Genomic DNA, 22,108 nt, shown 5'->3' on the forward strand with positions numbered 1-22,108 from the left:
TTAGAAACATCAATGAGAGAGAAACATCGATTTAGCTGCCTCTTGCACATTCCCTACTGGGGATGTGCCCACAGCCAAGGTACATGCCCTTGACCGGAATCGAACCTGGGACCCTTCAGTCCGCAGGCTGACGCTCTCCACTGAGCCAAACTGGTCAGGGCTAGAATAAAACTTTTAGATTAATCTGACAAATCATTCCTAGGGAAGATAAACATGGAGGGGAAAAAGGATATTGTTTTGGGATGAATAGAGCCTGATACACACACACACACTATCTGGCTCTTCACAGAAAATGTTTGCTGACTGGAGAATACTTTGATGTCAGAAATGGTAATCTGGTAGAGAAGCAGTATAATGTGGCATAATAGAGTTTTGTATTTAGAATTAATATCTGGCTCTGGTCTTTGCTTGGTTATGTATTAACAGTGAGACATTAAGTGTTTGTGTACTTTCAGGGGGATCTCAGTTACCCCATTTATAAAATAGGGATTAGATTTGTAAAATCTTCTAGCTGTAAAATTGTGTTATTCTCTGAGTAACTTAGTGTTGGCTGGCAGTCTGGGATAGAGGGTCTTTTGAGGTCTCTTCCACCTTTCAAGTAAGGATTGTATATAACAAACAGATCTTTTCTTTATTTTAGCCCGATAGACTAAAGCAGTTTAGTGTGGCACCAAGATACTACGAAGAGACGATCCCACCTGAAAGACCCAGAGTAGCTTTCCAGACCCCTCTCCCTCCTTTATCTGCCCCCCGTGCCCCCTCCTGCCCACCAGCTCCCTCCATCCCACCACAGAGTGAAGATCTGTACAGTGGACTCGGCAGCGCCCTTGGTGAAATGGTGCCTCCCAGGTGCTTGTTTAAAATGTTTTACGTTCGGGAATTGGGGCAGGTGTCATATTTTATATTCAGAAGGGTTTTCTGAAGCAGATAACATTAACCATTAGAGATTTTTGTGTAATTAACTTTTGTCAAATAATTTCTCTTGAAATGTTTTCATTGTTGGACTTTCCTCTGTTATGATAAAAACAAGGAAAATTCTTATAACATGCTTTTATTGTTGAAAGATTCTTTAGAATTTTTAGAATGCATAAGTGCATTTAGTATTTAGTTTTAGATCATATTTTTGAATGTTTTAAATATCTTTAAACATATAAACATACATTTTCTTCAGTTTTGTAATTCCATTTGGCAAATATTGAATACTTCCTTCAGTTTATACAGAAAAGTGACTTCTAATCTTAACATATATATATATATATATATATATATATATATATATATATATTACTTTATTTTAACTTCTATTTCATTCAACTTTTTCTCTGTGATTATTTACGGGCTATGCAACTCAAATACCTGAAATGAAAACTGTTGAGATTATAAAACCTGTAATTTAGGTATTATGGAAAAATATGATTTATGTTGGTAAAAGGCATCATGCTATACTAGACTGTACATACAGAAAATTCTGTTCACATTGATATTTTCTGGGCTATACTTTCTTCTCTTAGGAGGACTTGAACTGTTTTCTTGCTTATTAATGTATTATAATAATATATTAATCAGGTGTTTTTCTTTGTTAACAGCAATATTTTCTGGGCTGTACTTTCTTTCAGTAGGACTTTTATTTAATACTAACAAGTTGTAGGTCTGTGTTTACTGTATTTATCAGGTGTTTTGTTTCATCTACTGCCTTCCTTTCTGAAAAGACTAGGTGGGATTGGAATTACAGAGCATGGTATGATGGTCTCAGCATTGGGTGACAGGTTACAGTGGTCAGCTTCACTGTGTGCATTTTGGGCAAACTGAACTTCAGTGTTCTCATTTGTAAAAGTGCAATAGTAGTATTTTTTTCCCTTGTCTACAAATACAGAGTTGTGAGGATTAAATCTGAAATAAATTTATATAAAAATGTAAGATTGAATGATGCTGACAGGTTTTTATTGCAGTTTTTCAACTGTTTTGTTGATGCAGCTATGGACTTGAGGATAGTAAGGTTAGACACACAGAGTGACTAGTAAATGTGAAAAATATGCATGCCTGAAGAGAACTGTAAATGCCTTGTTAGCTCTTCAGAATTATTTTGCAGTATACAGTAAGGAGAACATGTTAGGAAAAACTTAAAATGCAGACATTCTAGGAAGTCCCCCTTCTCTTTCTGTTCATGTAAAAAGGGTTTGCCTTTTCCATTTGTACTACCGGGAAAGGTTGCCCTGTGGAAAATACAGCCACATTTCCTAGTCAAGAGTGAGGTGCTGATGTAGAAGTTTTAACTTTATGAAATACTAAAAATTGTGTCAAGACTTGACTGTTGATATGTAAGTGGAGTCTGTTATACATTATTGTTACCTTCTTTTGAGAAAAGACATTTTTATAGTTAAAAATGCACCTCTTCCTCCAGTCTAATGGGACCATTTTTAATCCCCTTTTGTGCCTCTGCCTTTTCTTCCTCTCTCGGACTCGCTCACTCTAGCAGCCTGGCTGAAGCATTGCCTTTTCTAGAGAGCCTTCCTCATGCTTCCCTACTGTTGCCTAGATGATTTCAATGTCCCTGCACCGTGTTCCTGTTGCACCCTCGTCTGCTTGTATGGCTTCATTTACTACACTTTGCTGTAATTGTCTGTTTATTTCTGAGGGACAGGGACCATGTTTTTTCAATACTGGCATGTAGTGACTAATTAGATATTGTTTGAATAAAATATGAAGTTTTTGTCTTACATAACTTTGAAGCTTTTTCTAAAGCAGCAATCAGATTTTCAGTAACATTTTTGCAAAACAATATCTTGATTTAAAAAATATTACAACGTAATATGAGAAGAATTTTTCAATTTTCTTTTGATATAGGATTGCACCTCTGCCTCCACCTCCCCTACTACCACCTTTGGCTACTAACTATAGAACTCCTTATGATGATGCGTACTATTTTTATGGAGCCAGGAATACTTTGGATCCTAGTCTTGCTTATTGTAAGTTATCTATAGTATAAACATTTTTTTCCACTGGATCAGTCAGGAAAATTGATTTTTGTGCAAGCAAAAATATGTAAATGAGAAAAGCACAACTTTACTTAATGCAAATAAAATATACAATATATTGATTTATAGTTATTTTCCTTTTATCTAGATTTCAGAAATTACATGTTGTGTTTTCTTGCATTGTGCTTTGATAATTCCTAACCCAGAAGGAAATACGGATTTTTTTCTTAGGTAACATTTTCAGTATGTGACTTTTCTTTTAGAGATAAAGTGTTATTAAACAGGTACTCTGGAATAAATGTGTTTCTGTGTTTTTTTAAGATGGCTCAGGAATGATGGGAGCGCAGCCTGCAGTTCATGTTACTGCTCCTTTTGCCCACTGGCCAGAACAGCCCATTATGTAAGTCATTGTCCAAACAGTAATTTCAGGATTAATTTGTCTTCCATGAAACCTGTATATTTAACTTATTCTTTTTTTTTCCTTCAGAACAGATAAAACTTAATTTCTAATTATTGTATAATCAATATGTTCAAAGTATTGCTTGTACATCAGTGTTTCATAGAAAGCACATTTTATAATTAAGAATAACTCCACTTCTCTCATTATAAAAGTCATGCATATTATTGATAAATAAGTATTGCTACCTCAGCTTTTTTTTTCCAACACTTGATCTTAGCCAGAAGGCTGAGAAGTGATTTTTTTTAAAATTTCTATCTTCATGAAATACCTTTTTCCATTACTTTCAGTTGTTGTGTATCTTTCAATTTCAGGTGGGTCTCTTGTAGAAGCATATGTAAGAGTCTTGTTCTGTTATCCACTCAACCACTATGTCTTTCGATTGGAACATTTACTCCATTGTATTTAAAGTAATTGTTGATAGATATGTATTTATTGCTATTTTATTAGTCATATTTTTTATCATCTTCTTTTGAAATAAAACCCTTTAACATTTCTTTTATATATATATTTTTATTGATTTTTTACAGAGAGGAAGGGAGAGGGAGAGGGATAGAGAGTGAGAAACATTGATGAGAGAGAAACATCGACCAGCTGCCTCCTGCACACCCCCTACTGGGATGTCCCCGCAACCAAGGTACATGCCCTTGACTGGAATTGAACCTGGGACCCTTCAGTCCGCAGGCCGATGCTCTATCCACTAAGCCAAACCTGTCAGGGCTTAACATTTCTTGTGATACTGGTTTGGTGGTGATTAACTCCTTTAGCTTTTTCTTGTCTGGGAAGCTCTTTATCTGTCTTTTGATTCTAAATTATAGCTTTGCCTGGTAGAGTAATGTTGGTGTGTAGGTCTTTGCTTTTCATCACTTTGAATAATTCATGGCAATCCCATCTTACCCGCAAAGTTTCTATTGAGAAATCAGCTGACAGTTGTATGGGCACTTCCTTGTAGGTAACTAACTGCTTTTCTCTTGCTGCTTATAAGATTTTCTGTCTTTAACTTTTGGCATTTTTATTATGTTGTCTCTTTGGGTTCATCTTATTTGGGACTCTGCACTTTCTGGACCTGTATGTCTGTTTCTTTCACCAAGTTAGGGAAGTTTTCATTATTATTTCTTCAAATAGGTGTTCAGTTTCTTGCTCTTTCCCTTCTCTTTCAGGCAGCCCCATAATGCGAATGTTGATATGTTTGAAGTTGTCCCAGAGGCTTCTTACACTATCCTCATTTTTTTTAAATTCCTTTTTCTTTTTGCTGCTCTAATTGGGTGTTTTCTGCTTCTCTATCTTCCAAATTGCTGATTTGATTCTCAGCTTCATGTACTCTACTGTTGATTCCCTGTAATGTATTCTTCATTTTAGTTAGTGTATCCTTCATTTCTGAGTAGTTCTTTTTCATATTTCCTATATCCATTTAATGTTTCCTATCTCTTTATTGGACTTCTAAGTTGATCTACTTTTCCCCTAAGTTCATTGAGCATCCTTATAACGAGTGTTTTGAACTCTGTATCTGGTAGGTTGCTTGTTTCTATGTTACTTCTTTTTTTTGGAGATTTGTTCAAAACTTTGGGACATGTTTCCTTCTCTCCCGTTTTGGCTGCCTCCCTGTATTTGTTTCTATGCATTATGAAGAGCTGCTACCCGATTTTGGTAGAGTGACCTTATGTAGTTGGTGTCCTGTAGGGCCCAGTGGCACAGCCTCACTCGTCACCCATGCGGGATGCTCCACGTGTGTCCCTCCTGTGGGCTGTGTGTATTCTCCTGTTGTAGTTGAGCCTTGATTGCTCTTGGCATGTCAATGGGAGGAGGAGATTTACCCCCAGGGCAGTCAGCTGCCAGGACTGGCCACACCACAGTGGTGATATGCTTAAAACATTCTTTTTGAGATTGACAGTATGACTACTATTCTTATCACCACTTTCTTTTGGGACCCAATAATTGCAGCAAGGTCAAGAATTAAAAAAAGGCAAAATTAAAAAAGAGAAAGAGAGAGAGGAATGAAGATAGGTACAAGGATTAGAAAGGAAGAGAGAGAACTGATGTCATTGGCAAAAGGATGTGGAGTTAAAATATTAGAATTAATAGGAGTTGTAGCAGAATTGCTGAATACAAAATCAGTATGTAAAACGCAGTTGCAGGAAATAGTTGTTTTTTATAAAGTTCAACATATACTTATGCAACACTGTAATTCCACTGCTAGGCACATATTTAAGAGAAATGAAAATATACACACAAAGTCTTGTATGTGAATGTTCATAACAGTATTATCCATGATAACCAAAAAGTATAAACAGTTCAGATATTCATTCACTAGTAAATGGTAAACAAAAGGTGTTATATCCATACAGTAAAATACTATTCAGCAATACCAAGGAATGAACTACTGATGCATAGTATCAAAAATATTAACTCAAAAATATTACAAGTGAAAGAATCCATATATATTGTATGTTTCCACTTACAAGAAATGTTCAGAAAGAACAAACCTATAGAGACAGAGAGCAGGCCACTCTTAGTGATTGCCTGTGACGGGGGCGGGGGCAGGGATTGGTTGCATATGGTATGAGGGATATTTTTGGTTATGAAAACATTCTAAAATTAATTTACCTTTTATAATTCAGATTTTTTAAATGTATAGTTTTCTTGAAAGTGGCTGCATTCCTGTACTTTAACATGTGTTGTATTTAAGGCAGTAGCACTATATTGCTTGAGATTTATAAAAGTGTCATGTCTTAAATTTTTCCTTTTTGATGCCTTTTAAAATTTTTTATTTTATTTGGGACAGTCAGACTTTTTACTGTAATTGTATTTTATTCTTGAAGTGTCTAGGAAGTTATTTTATATTGGCATATATTAAATAAATTATTAGATATAAAATTTGAGGGACTTCCACTGTATTATTATTATTATTATTATTATTATTATGCATCCAGCAAAATGCATAAGCCATATGTATACTGCTTGATGAATTATCACAGTGTTTTCACCCCCATATAACTATCCCTAGGTCAAGAAATAGGTCCAGTAAATTTGAAAGTTTCATGACTTGTGAAAGCGGAGACTGGGGAATTGCTTAGGAAGGGGTCATTTACTTAAGGATTCCTCTTTGACCTATTTTTAAATGTACTACCATGCTGTTTCAAAGTAGTGTTGCATTTTCTTGCTTGGTCATAAATAGATTCAAACGATTAATTGTGTATTTGATGTAGGAACACAGTTGGACAGAACGAATTGAAAGTCACAAGTGATAGTACAATTAATTCAGGATTAATTTTTGAAGATAAGCCAAGGCCTCTAAAGCAGACACTTCAGTCTTACCAAGAAGCTTTGCAGCAGCAGGTATTCATCTGTTGATTCATTCATTCATTTAATGTTGAACATTTTATGTGTTAGCACAATGGCCCCTTGTAGCTCAGAGTGTGGCAGAGGAGAAAAAAAGATGACAGTTATTTATAATTCATCACGATGAGTTTAGATGTAGATAGCCAGGAGTGCTGTTGGAAGCATAGGATAAGGAAAGGTAATTGCCTGGGCAGTTAGAAGGGCCTCACAAGGTTGTTGATACTTGAGTTGCATTTATACATTGAATAGATTTGAAGTTTCTGGTATATTCAAGGGAATGGAATGGATTTGGGAGAAAGGGCTGGAGTGTTAGGTTGTACTGGATTGTGAAGGACTAGCTATACGGGGTTTTCAATTTTTTTCTGTTAAGGATAGCAAAAGGGAGGATGTTTTAAGCCACAGAGTAAAAGGAGTAGTTGATGAGAGCAGAATTGGCTTTTAGAAAGATACCTGGTTGTGATGTGGATGATTGTGAAAGAGGTGTGGCAGAGAAACCTTTTAGTGAATTACTGAGGTAGTCCATCCAGGAGGTAAGGAAACCCTAAACACTATGGGGGAGAAGGGGAAGACATCCAAGAGACAATTGGGGGTTTCAGTGATAGGACTGAGGTACGGGGAGTGAGAAGAACAGAGGGTGTGAAGGTGATACTGAGTGTTGGAATCTAGGAGAATAATCTACACTAATAAAAGAGAAACATGGTAATTGGCGTACGACCGCTACCCTTCCCATTGGCTAATCAGCGAGATATGCAAATTAACTGTCAGCCAAGATGGCGGCCAGCAGCCAGGCAGCTTGAAACTAACATGAGGCTTGTGAGGCTTGCTTGCTTCAGTGACGGAGGACTCCAGTGTTCCCCGTCTGACTTGCCGGCCTCTCAGCTGCAACTCTAAGCAACTATGTTGCAAATGTAGAAGCTAAACAAAACCCCAGAAACCTGCTTTACTCAGCGGAGCTTCAGCCAGCCAGACCTCAACATTGTATCAAATACAGACGGTAAACAAAGGCTAGAAACCTGTTTTCAGCAGCCGAGGCCTCAAGAGCTAAAGCTGGCCCAGAATAAAAAAAAGAAAAAAAGGAGCGGTTGGGAGCTTCAGTCACCCGTCAGCCTGAAAACGCCCTCAGCCCCTCAGCCCCTCAGCTAGACTGGCCAGGCACCCAGTGGGGACTCCCACCCTGATCCGGGACACCCTTCAGGGCAAACCAGCCAGCCCCCACCCGTGCACCAGGCCTCTATTATATATAGTAAAAGGGTAATATGCCTCCCGGCACTGGGATCAGCAGAGCCGCGAGGCTACCCGGCACCGGGATCAGCGTGACAGGGGGCAGCACCCAAACCCCCTGATTGCCCTGCGGCTGTGTGTGTGACAGGGGGCAGCGCCCCAACCCCCTGATCGGCCCTGCTCTGTGGGTGATAGAGGGCGGTGCCCCAACCCCCACACCCCCCCCACGGGCCCTGCTCTCTGTGTGACGAGGTAGAGCCATAACCTCCCCATCAGCCCTGCCCTGAGTGTGACAGTGGCGGCGCCCCAATCCCCTGATTGGCCCTGCTCTGTGGGTGATAGAGGGTGGTGCCCCAACCTCCTGATCCGGCCTGCTCTGTGCGTGACGGGGGGCGGTGCCCCAACCCCCCTGATGGGCCCTGCTCTGTGAGTGACAGTGGGGAGCTCCTCAACCCCCTGATCGGCCCTGCTCTGTGTGTGATAGGGTACGAAGCCCCAACCCCCCTGATGGGCCCTGCTCTGTGCATGACAGGGGGCGGCGCCCCAACTCCCTGATCCGCCCTGCTCTGTGTGTGACAGGGGGCGGTGCCCCAACTCCCCTATTGGCCCTACTCTGTGTGTGACAGGGGGGAGCTCCTCAACCCCCTGATCGACCCTGCTCTGTGTGTGACAGGGTACAGAGCCCCAACCCCCCCGATGGGCCCTGCTCTGTGCATGACGGGGCAGCGCCCCAACCCCCTGATCCTCCCTGCTCTGTGCGTGACTCGGTGGCGCCGCAACTTCCCTATCGACCCTGCCTTGAGTGTGACAGGGGGCAGTGCCCCAACCCCCCAATCGGCCCTACCCTGAGCGTGACTGAGGGTGGCATTGCAACCTCCCAATCCGCCCTGCTCTGTGCATGACAGGGGGCGGCGCCCCAACTCCCCAATCGGCCCTGCTCTTGGTAGGCATATGTCAACCTAAGGTACTTTTCTGTAAAGTTCCACTTGTGTTTCTCTAAAGCTCCTTTTGTTCAGTTTTTACATGAGCAACCTCCTTAAAAAATAGATTTTTTAAGTTACAGAATTACCAACATTTTTTTGTATGTTAGGATTCTACAAAATAAACTGAGTTTATCTTCTGTTTTCAAATGAGCATATTAAAAACACCATCGACAAAGCTAGATTTTCAAACTCTAGAATTTTATTTTATGTATGTGATGACTTCACTGGCCTTACTGGAGTGGTTGCTTACATTTTCCATGCATGTGGTTATAATTTTAAAAGTAAGTTTCCAAAATGTGGATACTTGTTGATTGCCTGTCCATATCTCTCCAGAGAACAAGACTGTCATTATGATGATAAGACTGTATTCCCCAAAAAGCTTTGAACTTTCAACCTTTTTGAATTCTGGAATGGAGTTTGCCCAGGGTAGAGTGGATCTGGTGAAGCGGAGGGAGTAGTTTCTGGCTGGCCAGGTTCCATGAAAGGGTGGATGAAAAAGAAAGTAGGGAGGCCCTATTGGACACCATGAACTGGTGAGGTCAGGGGGCGGGGGATGGGGAGTATGGCTCAGGTAGACTTTGCGGTGGGATGGAGGAGGTGGCTTGGCCCACATGGCATCGGTGGTTGGAAAGGACTCTAGTGGCATGATGTCAGGCAGCATCAGCTATGTATTCCAACCAGCAAAGTGTTTTAAAATTGGTTATTATCTATACTTGTGATTTTAAATTTTATAGTGAAGCATACTGAAACAAATCTCCAATTTTTCTCTAGTAAGAAAGATGTGTTTTTATAACGAACTTTTTGTGTCAGAGTACTTGTAAGCACTTACTGTGAATATTTCTTATGTTGTCAAGATTCGGGAAAGAGAACAGAGAAGGAAGAAAGAACGTGAAGAAAAGGAAGACTATGAAGCGAAGCTAGAGGCTGAAATGAGAAGTTACAACCCCTGGGGGAAAGGTGGAGGTGGTGCTCCTCTCAGGGACACAGAGGGAAACCTGATAAGTATGTTGTTTCCATTGATTTGTTGTTTCTAAAAGAAACAATTATTTATTTATTTTTTTAGGTTTTAAAGCTTCTGTATTAAAAATAATTACCTTAAACACAATTAAAATTAAAAACCATCTAAGAAAAAACCACTTTCAGTATTGACAGACAAAAAAATAATACTTTCAATGTATATTGATTTAACACTGTTAAATAATAAGATAGAAAGACCAATAGAAAATGGACAAATATATATATTGAGATAATTCATAAGAGAGTAAACATGTCTCAGCCTCATGAGCAAAGTAGTACCAATTACATCAATTGAAATTATCTAAGAGAAAATTTTTGACCCATAACATTGGCAGAGATTCCATTTAATGCCATTTCATTTCTTCAAGGCCCTCATTTTTATGGAATTGTAAATTAGAACAGCTTTCCTATCGGACATTTGGATGATATGAATTAAAAGTTTTGATTGGTTTTGGTTTTATGGTATTAGAAACAATTATTTTTAACTTTTGAAAAGATTGATGAGCAGACAGTAGTGGCAGTCATAGCCTGCAAGGCAAGGTCTCTTTTTATGCAGCTTAATGCAAAAAAGGTATTTTGATAATATCTGTTTAACAACACCTCAGGAAGCCTTTCTTCTTCAGAGTACTATTCATTTAGTTCTATTATAAATTGTCTCTGATGATAACTCAGTTGCAGAGAAAAGCTCATGTTAGTTGGCAAATATTTACCTAAACTAGTTAGAATTTAAAAAAATTTCCTAGTAAAAGTAATAAAACCCTTACTACAAGGTTGTTGTTGTTTTTAAAAAAACAGCAAACAAACTAGTAAGATATCTTTAAAATAAGTGATCTGGAATAAGGTGCAAGGGATGCTGTGTTTAAATCATATAAAAAATGAATGAAAAAGTTTAAGTACTATTTATATATTATTTACCTGTAGGTATCATATACTTTAGCTGTGGTCTAAGAAATTGTTCAGGGAGTAGAATTGTGAATCTGTGACATTTTCTTTTGTTGTTCTGTTTGTTGCAGAATTATTCTTGTAATGCTAGCAATTTTATGTTAAATGATAAGATTTACATTTGAAATAAAGGCCCCTTTTCAATGACATCTTTGCTGTTAGCAAATTACACTCTTGACAGATGTGCCATTTTCATTTTCATTTTCTAGCTGAATTCAAAACTTCCATTATCTCACAGAAGGATAGACAAGCAGTGACAATTGATTGACTAATCATTTTTTTCCAGTCAAAATATAGATTTGTTTTGATTGCTAAATCTAATAGTTTTAAATCTTTAAGAACTAATTTTGTACTCTGCTGAAACTAATTTTATTTTTATATAAATACATTGAATATTCTGATTGAGAGGATCATGTGTAATCACAACAGTAAATTATAATGTTACTGATTTTGAAACTTAACTTAGTGTTTGTTACTTATAGGTTATTTATTTAATTTGTGGTTTGTGTGGGTGAATGTTAAAATAAGGTTACAGTCCCTAAGCACTCACTAGTAGGTAACAGACATGGCTGTATTATTGGAAGGAGTGAGCCTGATATATTGCATCTTGTAATAGAAAATAGAACACTACGTGTATTATTATTCATTGTGACTTCTCATTTATGTAGATTGGTCTTACGCTGTTCTAGTGAATTGGATGACAATGAGATTTGATTTCCCATTTAAATTTATACCATTTTGGTGACTTTTTTTAGGGAACTCAATTTTCCCGTCATCTTTCTATTTTCATTTTCCTCCATATCCAGATAGAGCTCAGGATTTGATGGTGATTTCAGGAGCACCTAGCTAATTCTCGTTTTACCAGTCCTTGGCACGTGGTAATTTTCTGGTAATCAGCTTTTCTCTGTGCTTTCACCCAGTTCCTCCTCCTTACACTTTCAGTTATTCCACTCATTTTTTCCCTTCCATTTCTAAACATACTTAGGTTACTTGTATTCTTAAACACAAAACTCTTGACCTTGTTATACTTCCCTTATATAAAGCACTTTCAAAAAGTAGTCTGTGCTTGTTGCTGCCAGTCTTGCCTTTTACTGGTTCATATTCCATATTATGACTTCTAGCTCCCACCACTCTACTGATGCTACATTTCAGAATTAACTGGTCCTGATTTCCAATTGATGGTTTTAACCATTATTGGTCCTCCTTTTCTTTGAACTGTGTTGACAGTTCCTTCCTTCCTTCCTTTACATCCTGTGCACCCTCCCAGATGCTGTCCTCTGTCCAGTTGACGTATTCATTTAGATGCATTTTATGAACAGGTTAAATGCTTGTAGGCCTGTGAACATGATCTTTGTTCTAGGACTGTCTTCTGATACTGTGTTTTCCTTGAGTTAGATATGTTCTTTCTCCATCCGCTCTCTCCCACCTCATCTCTTTTACTCCGATGTTTCTCTTTACGTCTACTCCGTGAATGATCCTCATATAGCTCTTTCTTTGCCCCTGACCACTTCTAAAATTCTCTTCTTCACTTTCAACCTGTCTTCTGAATCTTTGCACCTGAGGCTTGGTGAATTATGTACACCTGGTATGTAAAACCAAACTTCACTTTGTAAATCCAGCTCATTGTTGCCTTTTCCTGTAAATGCATTATAATTCTGATCATTCAAACTGAAAAATGCTGAGTTGTTTTTTTTTGACTCCTCATATCCAGTCTGTTAGTTAATAAGACTAATATCTATAAGTTCTGCCTCTCCAGTGTTCTTTGAATTCTCTTCGTTTTTATTCATGTTACCACCATAATTGAGCTTTATAATGTCTTGCTTGGGCTTTTGCCATTTCTTCGCAACTACTTCATTCTACTTTGTTTTTCACATCCAAGCTATATGTATCAAAAGTATACCCAATCATATTACTCTATACTCAAAAACCACTGAGGATTCTGGAATCTCACTGGCTGAGTTTGTATTCTTGCTGTCCTATTTACTGGCTTTGTGATCTTCGGTCACATTAATTTGGTTTTCTCATTTGTAATACTGGGGTGAAAGTAATAGTACCAGGTCATATAAGTTATAGAATATAAAAATAGTGATTATTAAATGTTAGCTGCCATTATTATTAGTACTACTTTTATAACCACCAAAACTGTCTCTACTCGCGTGTGCTTCTGCAGAACAGAATTGAGAATCGTCAGTTTGTGTTTCAGAGTACTTCAGAATAGGCATCCAGCCTGTATTTTCCTATTGTCATTGCTCTTTTACATGTGTTTGGTGCTCTAGTCAAGTTGGACTACTTTAATGTTGTTGGAATACTTCATGTTTACCCCCTTGGAACTGTTTCTCACACTTTCTCTATTAGACTTTCCCACCCACCTTTACTTATGGAACTCTCAGTCCATCCTGTCCTAAATGTTGAACAGGATCTGAACTTTCCTGATTCTGAACTTTCCTTCTCTTTGGTAACATTCACATGTTATTTACCATGTTCTGTATGGTATTCTAATTGTGATTCATGTTCAAAACACGTCCTTGAACATAACAGACCTCCTGCTAAATACTTTTTACATCCAGTTTTCAGTTTGCTTTCATTGCTGCAGTACTGTTCAAATTGTGTGTGGAGAACTACTTTTATTTGTTAAAGCTTTTGAGTTCTTCAGTCATTCAGATCTGTTTTCTGGTTGTTTGAACCAGTCCTACATTGTCAGATTTTTGCCATGCTACCTGTTGCTGTGTAACAAATCACCTCAGCATGTAGCATTTTAAAGTAATAAACATTTATTATCTTGTCGTTCTGTGGATCAGTAATTTGTGAGTGGGTTAGCTGGATGGTTCTGTCTCAGGGTTCCTCACAAGTTGCAGTCCAAGATGTCAGAAGGTGGGGCTGTAGTCGTCTGAAGGCTTGACTGGTCTGGAAAGTCTGTTTCCAATCTGGCTCCTCACATGGCTCCGGAGGCCTCAGTTTCAGGTCGCATGGGCCTCTCCCTAGGCTCCTTCAGTGGCCTGGTGATACAATAGCTGGCGTTCTTCAGAGTGAGTGAGGCAGTAGATCAAACAACGTGGAAACCATTATGTCTTTTTATGAAGGAGCCTCAGAAGTCATACCTTCATCCTGCAATATCCTGTTCATAAGAGTGAGTTACGAACAATGGCCCACACTTGAGGGGAGGGAATTGAGCTCCATCTTGAAGGGAGAATTTGTCAAAGGATTTGTGGCTATGTTTTAAAACTGCACAGAATATATTTTTCCATTAGGAATGCTAATGATCTTGGGTAAAATTCACGATGACTTACTTGAATTGTTGCTGTATTTTCTGTATTAAAGAGAATCCAGGTTCTGAAGTAACAAGAGATAAATATGGTTTTTATGGGTTGTCAAAGATTTTGAGTTTATTTTGTAACATTATTTTCTAAAAATCTTTTAAGTTTTCAGGGCACCAAGATATCATTGAATTATTCCAGCTCTGTCCTGTTGTTGTTGTTTCACATTCCCTGCTTTGAGAAAATGTATTAAGCATACTAATTATAAAAATGTATTTATTGAAATAAATGGCTTATTTTTCCCCTCTCAGCTGATTTGAATAAGATGCACAGACAAAATATAGATGCCTACCATAATCCAGATGCAAGACCATATGAAGATAAAAGGGCTGTTGTATCTCTAGACCAAAATTTAGCCACTTCAAATGCTGAGAGCCTAGAAGATTCTGCAGATAAAAACTCAGGTGTTTAATCACATTCTATCTTTTCTTTTACATTTCTAAAATTGTTCAGTAACATTTCTGTTCTCTGATGAAGGCTTACTATATTGAGAATTTGGTTACTCTGAGTCAGGAAGCATAATATGTTATTTGTGCTCTTTATAATACCTTTTCTTCATAGGTATTTTGAAAAAAGTGAATAAGGAAACATAGTTTGCTTCTTAATTAATATTGTTCTCAGCTTTGTAGTTTGCTTATGCATGTTTTAGCTGCTGCTAACATTTTTATTTTGCTAGTAGAAGGGCATTGCTCAAAATCAACTAGTCTTTTTACACATAGTTTGTTTTTTATACCCATAACTATTTGAATTGGTGAGAGGTATCAGATGTGCTATGACAAATTGTACAATAAAATTAATTTTTTGCTTGTTTTATAATAATTGTTTGTTCTCCCTTGTAAAACCACAATGTACAAAGAAATGAATAATTAAAAGTTTAATTTTGTATCGAGTCACATCTCCCCTTTTTTAAGCAAATATCTTTGGTTTGCTGTTAAGCAACATCCATCAATTAAAAGTTCTAGGAATTGAAAATTACTCATCATTTTTCTTTATGACTTGCCAGGAAAAATTGGCATCATATTTTTCTCAAAGAAAGTTTATGCCTATAAAAGTAACCAATTATTTGCTACAAATTCTGCTCGTCTACTTTCACAAAAGTTTCGATGTTAGACTAGAAAAGAACTTTACATTAGGAAATCCTTTTAAAAATAACTTGGACTAAAATTTTTTATTTTATTTTTAACCCCTATGACTTACTGACCAAACTGATTAGAATCACTGGCCTTGCATCTTTCAGTCCAGGGTAGCGCTACTCTGTGCAGCCTTTCTTCATGCTCAGGAGGTGGAGTGTTCGTTGTTTCCGTGGACACCGCTATTTGATCCCTAATTACCAGAAATGCTTTCTTACTTTGACCCACAATAGATTTTGCCCCGTAGATCCACTTTTGATTTTGGGAGCACTAAAATTGAAACTTTTATTTTGATTAAATTATTGATTTGATTCTCACTCTGGGTCTATAATAATTCAGTGTGCAGTAGGAGCATCAAAATACCTATTCCTATTATTGCTGCTAAGAGAATTTTGGCTTCTTTCTGATTATCATTATTTTTCTCTTCATTTGCCTTTTCTTCTCATAGTCTATATTGAGATCTCTGTGCTACAGACCCCATTCTCTGCCCGTTTCTTCCGCATCCGGTTTGTAGTTCTGCATTGTTTGTAGTTCTGTTTCAGCCTCGCACTTTCTGTCGTAGTAACTAACAATCACTTAGCTCCGCTTACCAGCAAATCCTGGAAAAATAAAGTTTCCATGACCCCTTCCCAGGAAACAACACAAGCATGACGATTGAATATGCTCAGCAGAATTTCTTGTCCATAGCCTTTCTGCACACCACCAGGGTTTCCCTCATTTTTTGTGAGTTGAAATTTTCTCAATTAATTTTCATTCCCTAATAGACTTTCTGAATGCAAGATTTATCCAAAGTCACCTAATTTGTTGCTATTCCATAATATATGTGTATGAGTGTCTGTGTATGTATACACATATGTGTAAATGTTTGTGTATTTATACATGTGTGTACATACACATATGTGGCATTAATATTTAAAGGCCTTAGGGAACTTAAATACAACTGAAAATTGAATGTTATAGCCCTGACCGGTTTGGCTCAGTGGATAGAGCGTCGGCCTCTGGACTGAAGGGTCCCAGGTTCGATTCCAGTCAAGGGCATGTACCTTGGTTGCGGGCACATCCCCAGTAGGGGGTGTGCAGGAGTTCGCTGATTGGTGTTTCTCTCTCATCAGTGTTTCTAACTCTCCATCCCTCTCCCTTCCTCTCTGTAAAAAATCAATAAAATATATTTTTTTTTAAAAAGAAAGAAAATTGAACGTTATAATGTGTGCTTACGGTTCATTATACTCTAATGTTCTGTTTGTTTTGAGGTCTTCCTAATGTTCATTTCCGCCCCTTTATGGTTCTTGGGTGAAGAACCATATTTATAAAGTCCATACTAATTTGGCTTAAATTTATTTTGTGGCTTACCATGATCCCTAGATATATTTCCATTTACTTTGTGTAGAACAGTGTTTCCCTGTGATTTTATTTTTATAATTTATTATAAATGTTTAGAAGAATTTGTCCTTGTTTTTGATATTTCTTCTCTAATTGCCCCAAAGGCTTAGAATTTGATCATTGAAGCAAAAAATATCATTCAATTTTCTTTTGCTACCAGCTTTTATACCATAGCATAAGTATTGATTTGGCTATCTGCTGATCTATTCAAATAAGTATTAATAAATTTAAAGCAAAGAGCAAAGAGACCTAAATAGCAGCTCAACTCTCAAATAGTCGGCCTACACAAACTATATGAGTGAGAGAAAGTAAATGTTTTGGATTGATGGTACAAAGAACGAGTCAGTACACAAAAAGTTATATGAAGCTTAAATTTAAATACTATTTTTTCTTTCTGCATTCGTAGAGACTCCTGAGGTATTAATTATTTTTCAACTTGCTTTTATGAAATATTTTCCTTTCCCAGAATGTGTAATACTACTTACAGGTAATAGATAACATTTTTATTATTCATGTTTATGTCCCATTAATTAGATAGAATTTTTAAGTAAAAATTGTAATGATTAAAAGAGTCATTTTAATTTTAAAAAGATTTTAGATCGCCGTAACCGGTTTGGCTCAGTGGATAGAGCATCGGCCTGCGGACTGAAAGGTCCCAGGTTCGATTCCGGTCAAAGGCATGTACCTTGGTTGTAGGCACATCCCCAGTGGGGAGTGTGCAGGAGGCAGCTGATCGATGTTTCTCTCTCATTGATGTTTCTGACTCTCTATCCCTCTCCCTTCCTCTCTGTAAAAAATCAATAAAATATATTTTAAAAAAAAGATTTTAGATCTTACTTTCTTGTTTATTGTTTTAATCATAGATAGAAGACTTGGAATTACTGATTTTTTTTAAACAACTTAGATATTTTTTACATATATGTACATAATACATTTAATATATAATTAAGCAGTTTCTTAAAAGGGTATTTACATACATGAGAACTTTATGTATTTTTTTTCTCTCCATAAATTTTACTTTAAAGCCTTTGCTGTAATCAGAGTTGATTAGCTATTATGGAGTACCTTTTATGTTTTCTTGGTGTCTTTAAGGTACAGATATATTATGATTTTTCACCTATTAATTTTATTTTAGTTTCACCATTTTTCTTTGTTGCATTACTTTTCACTTGGTCTTCAGATTCTAATCTCAGTCTTCCTTTTTGACTGTAATCTCTGGATTTCCATATTTAGCACATTTTATCAAAATACAAATTTAATAGCTAACTCTTCATTCCTGACTATTTACTTTTTCTAAGCATTGCCTAATGGTATGTTTTGGCAAATTTCTCTTTCAAGGTCATATACAAACACAGAGCTCTCCTTTTGCTCGGGGAAATGTATTTGGCGAGCCCCCAACTGAACTTCAGATTAGACAGCAAGAATCATACAAGAATTTTCTTCGGTTTCAGGTGAAATGTTTATTTGATCATAGTTTCAAGTTTTAATGAACTGAACTTGCAAAGATTTTATCTACATGCTGAATAAATTTTAAGGTGCCATGCAGTTTTCTACAATTTCTAATGTATATCAGATATAGATAGTATTAAAATTATGTCACTTGATTTGAAAAAAAGAATAAGGAGGTGGGTGTACCAGTTGACTTAATCTTTTCTAAACTTTATTAAATCACTAATTGTTAAAGAGTGCTGAAATTTCTAAAACTGAAGGTAATAAAATATTCACCTTTTAGGTATAGAATTACTCTTTCTAGATGCTTATGTATTAGTAGAATGTCAATAATTTTTCCCCCAAAAGATTTGATATTCTTGACTCAGTAGTATAGACTGTAAATAAATTAAAATATGTAATCATAATTGCATTTATTTGCTGCATTTATGTATGTAAAATATTACATATTTTGCTGCATTTATGTATGTAAAACAGCATTTAAAATATTAGAAATGCCCAAAGGAAGGCACTTATTCATCCAGTGTTTATTAAGCAAACAGACTTCTCCCATACTGTGCCCACCCTTGTGCTGAATACTATGGAGAGCACCTGAGATGAACGAGAGACCTGCCCGTGAGGGACTCACAGTTTCTTCTCCCCTCCCGTCACCCCTTCTCCACCCACACTGACATTCCAGTGTCAGATTAATTCTGGGATCTGTTTAATCTTCCTTTCATAGGGCTTCACATGTTACTCTTTTTTTACTCAAAACCTGGTAGTAGCTTTTCTTTTCTATAGGAATTTCCAAATTCCTTAGCCCGACATTTAAGGCTATCCAATCTAATTCCAGGCTCTTAACTTCCTCTAAAAGAGATTCTGCTCAAAGATGTTACCTTTCTAATTCTTATTTTGTGGCCTCTTACCTAAGGGAATGACATAATAGATGCAGCCTTAAGGATGCTCTGGCATCAGTGTTGAGGGTATATTATTGGGAGGTTTAAAACATTGGAAGCAGGGGTATTTTACTAGTGGTGACTGTGGAAATGATGGAAAGGCCTTTCTCATGAATGACAGAATGAATAGAGTTATTGAATATCAGAAAGTGGAATTAGAGGCCCCAGGGACATTGGCCACTCAAGTCAGGCAGCAGCATTTTGAGGGATACAGAGTTACTGGTTGAACTTAACAGATCCTGTGGTATGTTGCCTATAATGACAGCAAGTGAGAATTCAAGTAGCTTCTATTGTACTTAGCAAGTGTTGCACGGTCGAGGGTAGAATTCAGGAAAAACAAAATATTGCAAAATGTATAGCTTGTTATTGTTTATAGGGTACTTTTACATATAGTATCTTATTAAACCTCAAAACTCTCTGAGAAAGGTATTTTATTTTATGATATGCAATTAAAATACAGGCAGAGAGGCTCATCTATGGTGGTAGAGCCACTGCTGGAACCCAAGTCTCATTTCAGCATCACATCTGTAGGTACAGAACTTACAGTTCTAGGAAATTTCTCCCTCTGGGAAAATTTAATAATGGGGGCGCTTTGACTGTGTTAGTTTCAGAGTAAGTCCAGCTTTCAGTTCTCCCACTTGTAAACCCTCAGTGTCAAATGGTGGTTTACATATTTTCTTTTACCAGTCTCTTAACCGTCCCCATTTTTCACCCTCAAAGTCTAACCCAGAACTAGTTAAATGATATTTATTATTACCATCAACAGTAGTACAGCGTCAGACAGATGTAACTCCAAACTGAAGTGTTAGAAGAGATGCTGTAAAATGTTCAGGTCTGTGCACAAAGATGGCCTTGGCTCCTTATTTGCACCAAAAAGTTATGCAGCAGAAGTCTTCATGTGGCTAGAATTTGGTAAACAACACATGTGAGTGTTTAGGTACCATTTTTAATTAGAACTTTAAAAGTAAAACATTTAATAAACTATTTGTAGAACCTTTGAAGCATTTTTGTATTATACAGTTTGAAAACCACTCACCTAGAAGCTAGCTGTCCTCTTTCTGGTAAGGACCGTGTAGCATTTTTGTTGGAACGACATTTCTATGGACTCAGGAGGTGTGTGACTCATTTATAATTGTGACCCTTAATGGAGAAGGGACCCTGATTGTGATTTTTTTTCACAGAGTGGGAAGAAGTGGGGAACTGAGTGTTAGATGTGATGTTTTGCCATATAGATAATAAATGATGTTTTCTCTAGGTATATGATACTTGGAGAAATGATTACGAGCACACTGCTTAGTACTAAATGTAAGGATTGTGCATATTTAATGGTTTTTTGAGAAAGAAGAGTTGGAAAAAACCCTAGCATATGCAATCATGGGACATGCATGAAGATTAAAGTTCTTACAGCTCAAAAGATTGACAGCGCTAGATGTAACAATGTTGAAGCTAGAGGCAGTGCAGATAGGAGCAGTGAAATAATACAAGTGGCTGTAATCAATATCTACTTAAGAGTAATTGAAACCTATTGAGTACCCAGTATGCACGCTTCCCTCCCAACTTCATCCTTGGAGGATGCAGACTCTCTGACGGTCCCTTCTGCCAGGACTTGGACTCTGCCTTAGAATGTCCCCCCAGATATTCAGCACTGCACGCCACCGGGACATTCAAGATGAAATTGTACTAGTTGCACTGAGTCCTGGTGGCTGAAGTCCTCCTCACCTTACAACTAACCAGTAGATAAGACAGAAGGAAGGATGTTCTGAGGGAGGGGTACTTGCATAAGGAATGGTTGGATGCTGAAACACTGATTTGCCTTTTCAGGATCCTAATCAAGCCAGGGAGCTGAGACATCTCGTATCAGTTGCTACAGAATAACATAAACATGAATTACTTAGTACCTTCTATAGAGGAGGCACTTTCACATTTTTCACATTACATTTTCTTTACATCCATTCTTTGAGCACTCCTTGAGATGTAGACATTAATATCTTTTTACAAGAGGAGAAAACTGAACAAGAAAGTTTCTTAAGGTCTCACAGTTTGTAAGTATTTGGTGGAGCTGGAATGTTACTCATAGCTCTTAACATTACATTATGTAGCCTTCCTAATAAAATACAAGAGATGAAAGATTTAGGAAGTTATTTTAACTTGCAGAAAGAAGATACAAATGTTGAATTCATAGGCTACTAGGAAAAAACAAGTGGTATTCCAACTTTGTAGTAGTTTACAAAGAAATAACTAGGCTTAATTCTTTAGATTGCGGAGAAGAAACAAAGAGAGGAAGCTGAGCGTGAGAGACTGAGGATTGAAGAGGAAAAAGAAGAGAAACGGCTCGCAGAGCAGAGGGCGCGGATCCAGCAAGAGTATGAAGAGGAACAGGAGAAGAAGCGGGAGAAAGAGGAGGAGGTGCATTTTTTTCCTACTCCAGTTTTCTGTTAGTCTGAAGTGGAATTTTTATTCTGACTTGAGAAGATATATATTACTTACAGAGGAGACCAGTACTGGGGCACATTTAGAAAATTCCAGATCAATAGCCACTCATTGGATATTATTCTATTAAAGTTGAAAGACTAGGTTAAGGAGAGATAAATGATGACATTTTAAGCCAAAAAATAGTTTAGGCTGACTAAGGAGGTTATAAGACTAGAGGCCTGGTGCAAGAGTTCATGCACGGGTGGGGTTCGGTCTGCTTGCACCAATGGGGGCTGATCGGGCCAGGCCAGTGGCAGGGAGGGGAAGGGGGGCCAATTGGGGCCGGGTCAGCCGGGGGCAGAGGGCGCAGGAGGTTGGCTGGCCTGCCCACCCACAATCGGGGTGAGGAGGCCGATCGGGGGCGGGGGCGGCTGTGGGGAGGGGCCGTGGTGGTTGGGGGGGGGGCAATCGGGGGCAATGTGTGTCATAGCGATTGGTTGTTCCAGTTGTTCTGGTGGCTTGGCTTTTATATATATAGATGCCTAATACTTTAT

At 37.7% G+C, this 22,108-nt stretch overlaps 1 protein-coding gene across 1 annotated transcript in view; it reads left to right on the forward strand.

Annotated features, from left to right (window-relative positions):
• CSPP1 (centrosome and spindle pole associated protein 1) overlaps positions 1 to 22,108 on the forward strand; it is a 99,538-nt gene that overhangs the window by 54,823 nt on the left and 22,607 nt on the right. The window contains exons 13-20 of the mRNA XM_081111629.1: positions 641 to 849; positions 2,845 to 2,966; positions 3,297 to 3,375; positions 6,639 to 6,768; positions 9,830 to 9,977; positions 14,500 to 14,652; positions 18,097 to 18,209; positions 21,399 to 21,548. Coding sequence (XP_080967755.1) covers positions 641 to 849; positions 2,845 to 2,966; positions 3,297 to 3,375; positions 6,639 to 6,768; positions 9,830 to 9,977; positions 14,500 to 14,652; positions 18,097 to 18,209; positions 21,399 to 21,548 — 1,104 coding nt within the window. The remainder of the gene's footprint in view (positions 1 to 640; positions 850 to 2,844; positions 2,967 to 3,296; positions 3,376 to 6,638; positions 6,769 to 9,829; positions 9,978 to 14,499; positions 14,653 to 18,096; positions 18,210 to 21,398; positions 21,549 to 22,108) is intronic.

Source organism: Myotis nattereri (assembly GCF_964212035.1).
Source record: "Myotis nattereri genome assembly, chromosome: 17".
Lineage (NCBI taxonomy): Eukaryota > Metazoa > Chordata > Mammalia > Chiroptera > Vespertilionidae > Myotis > Myotis nattereri.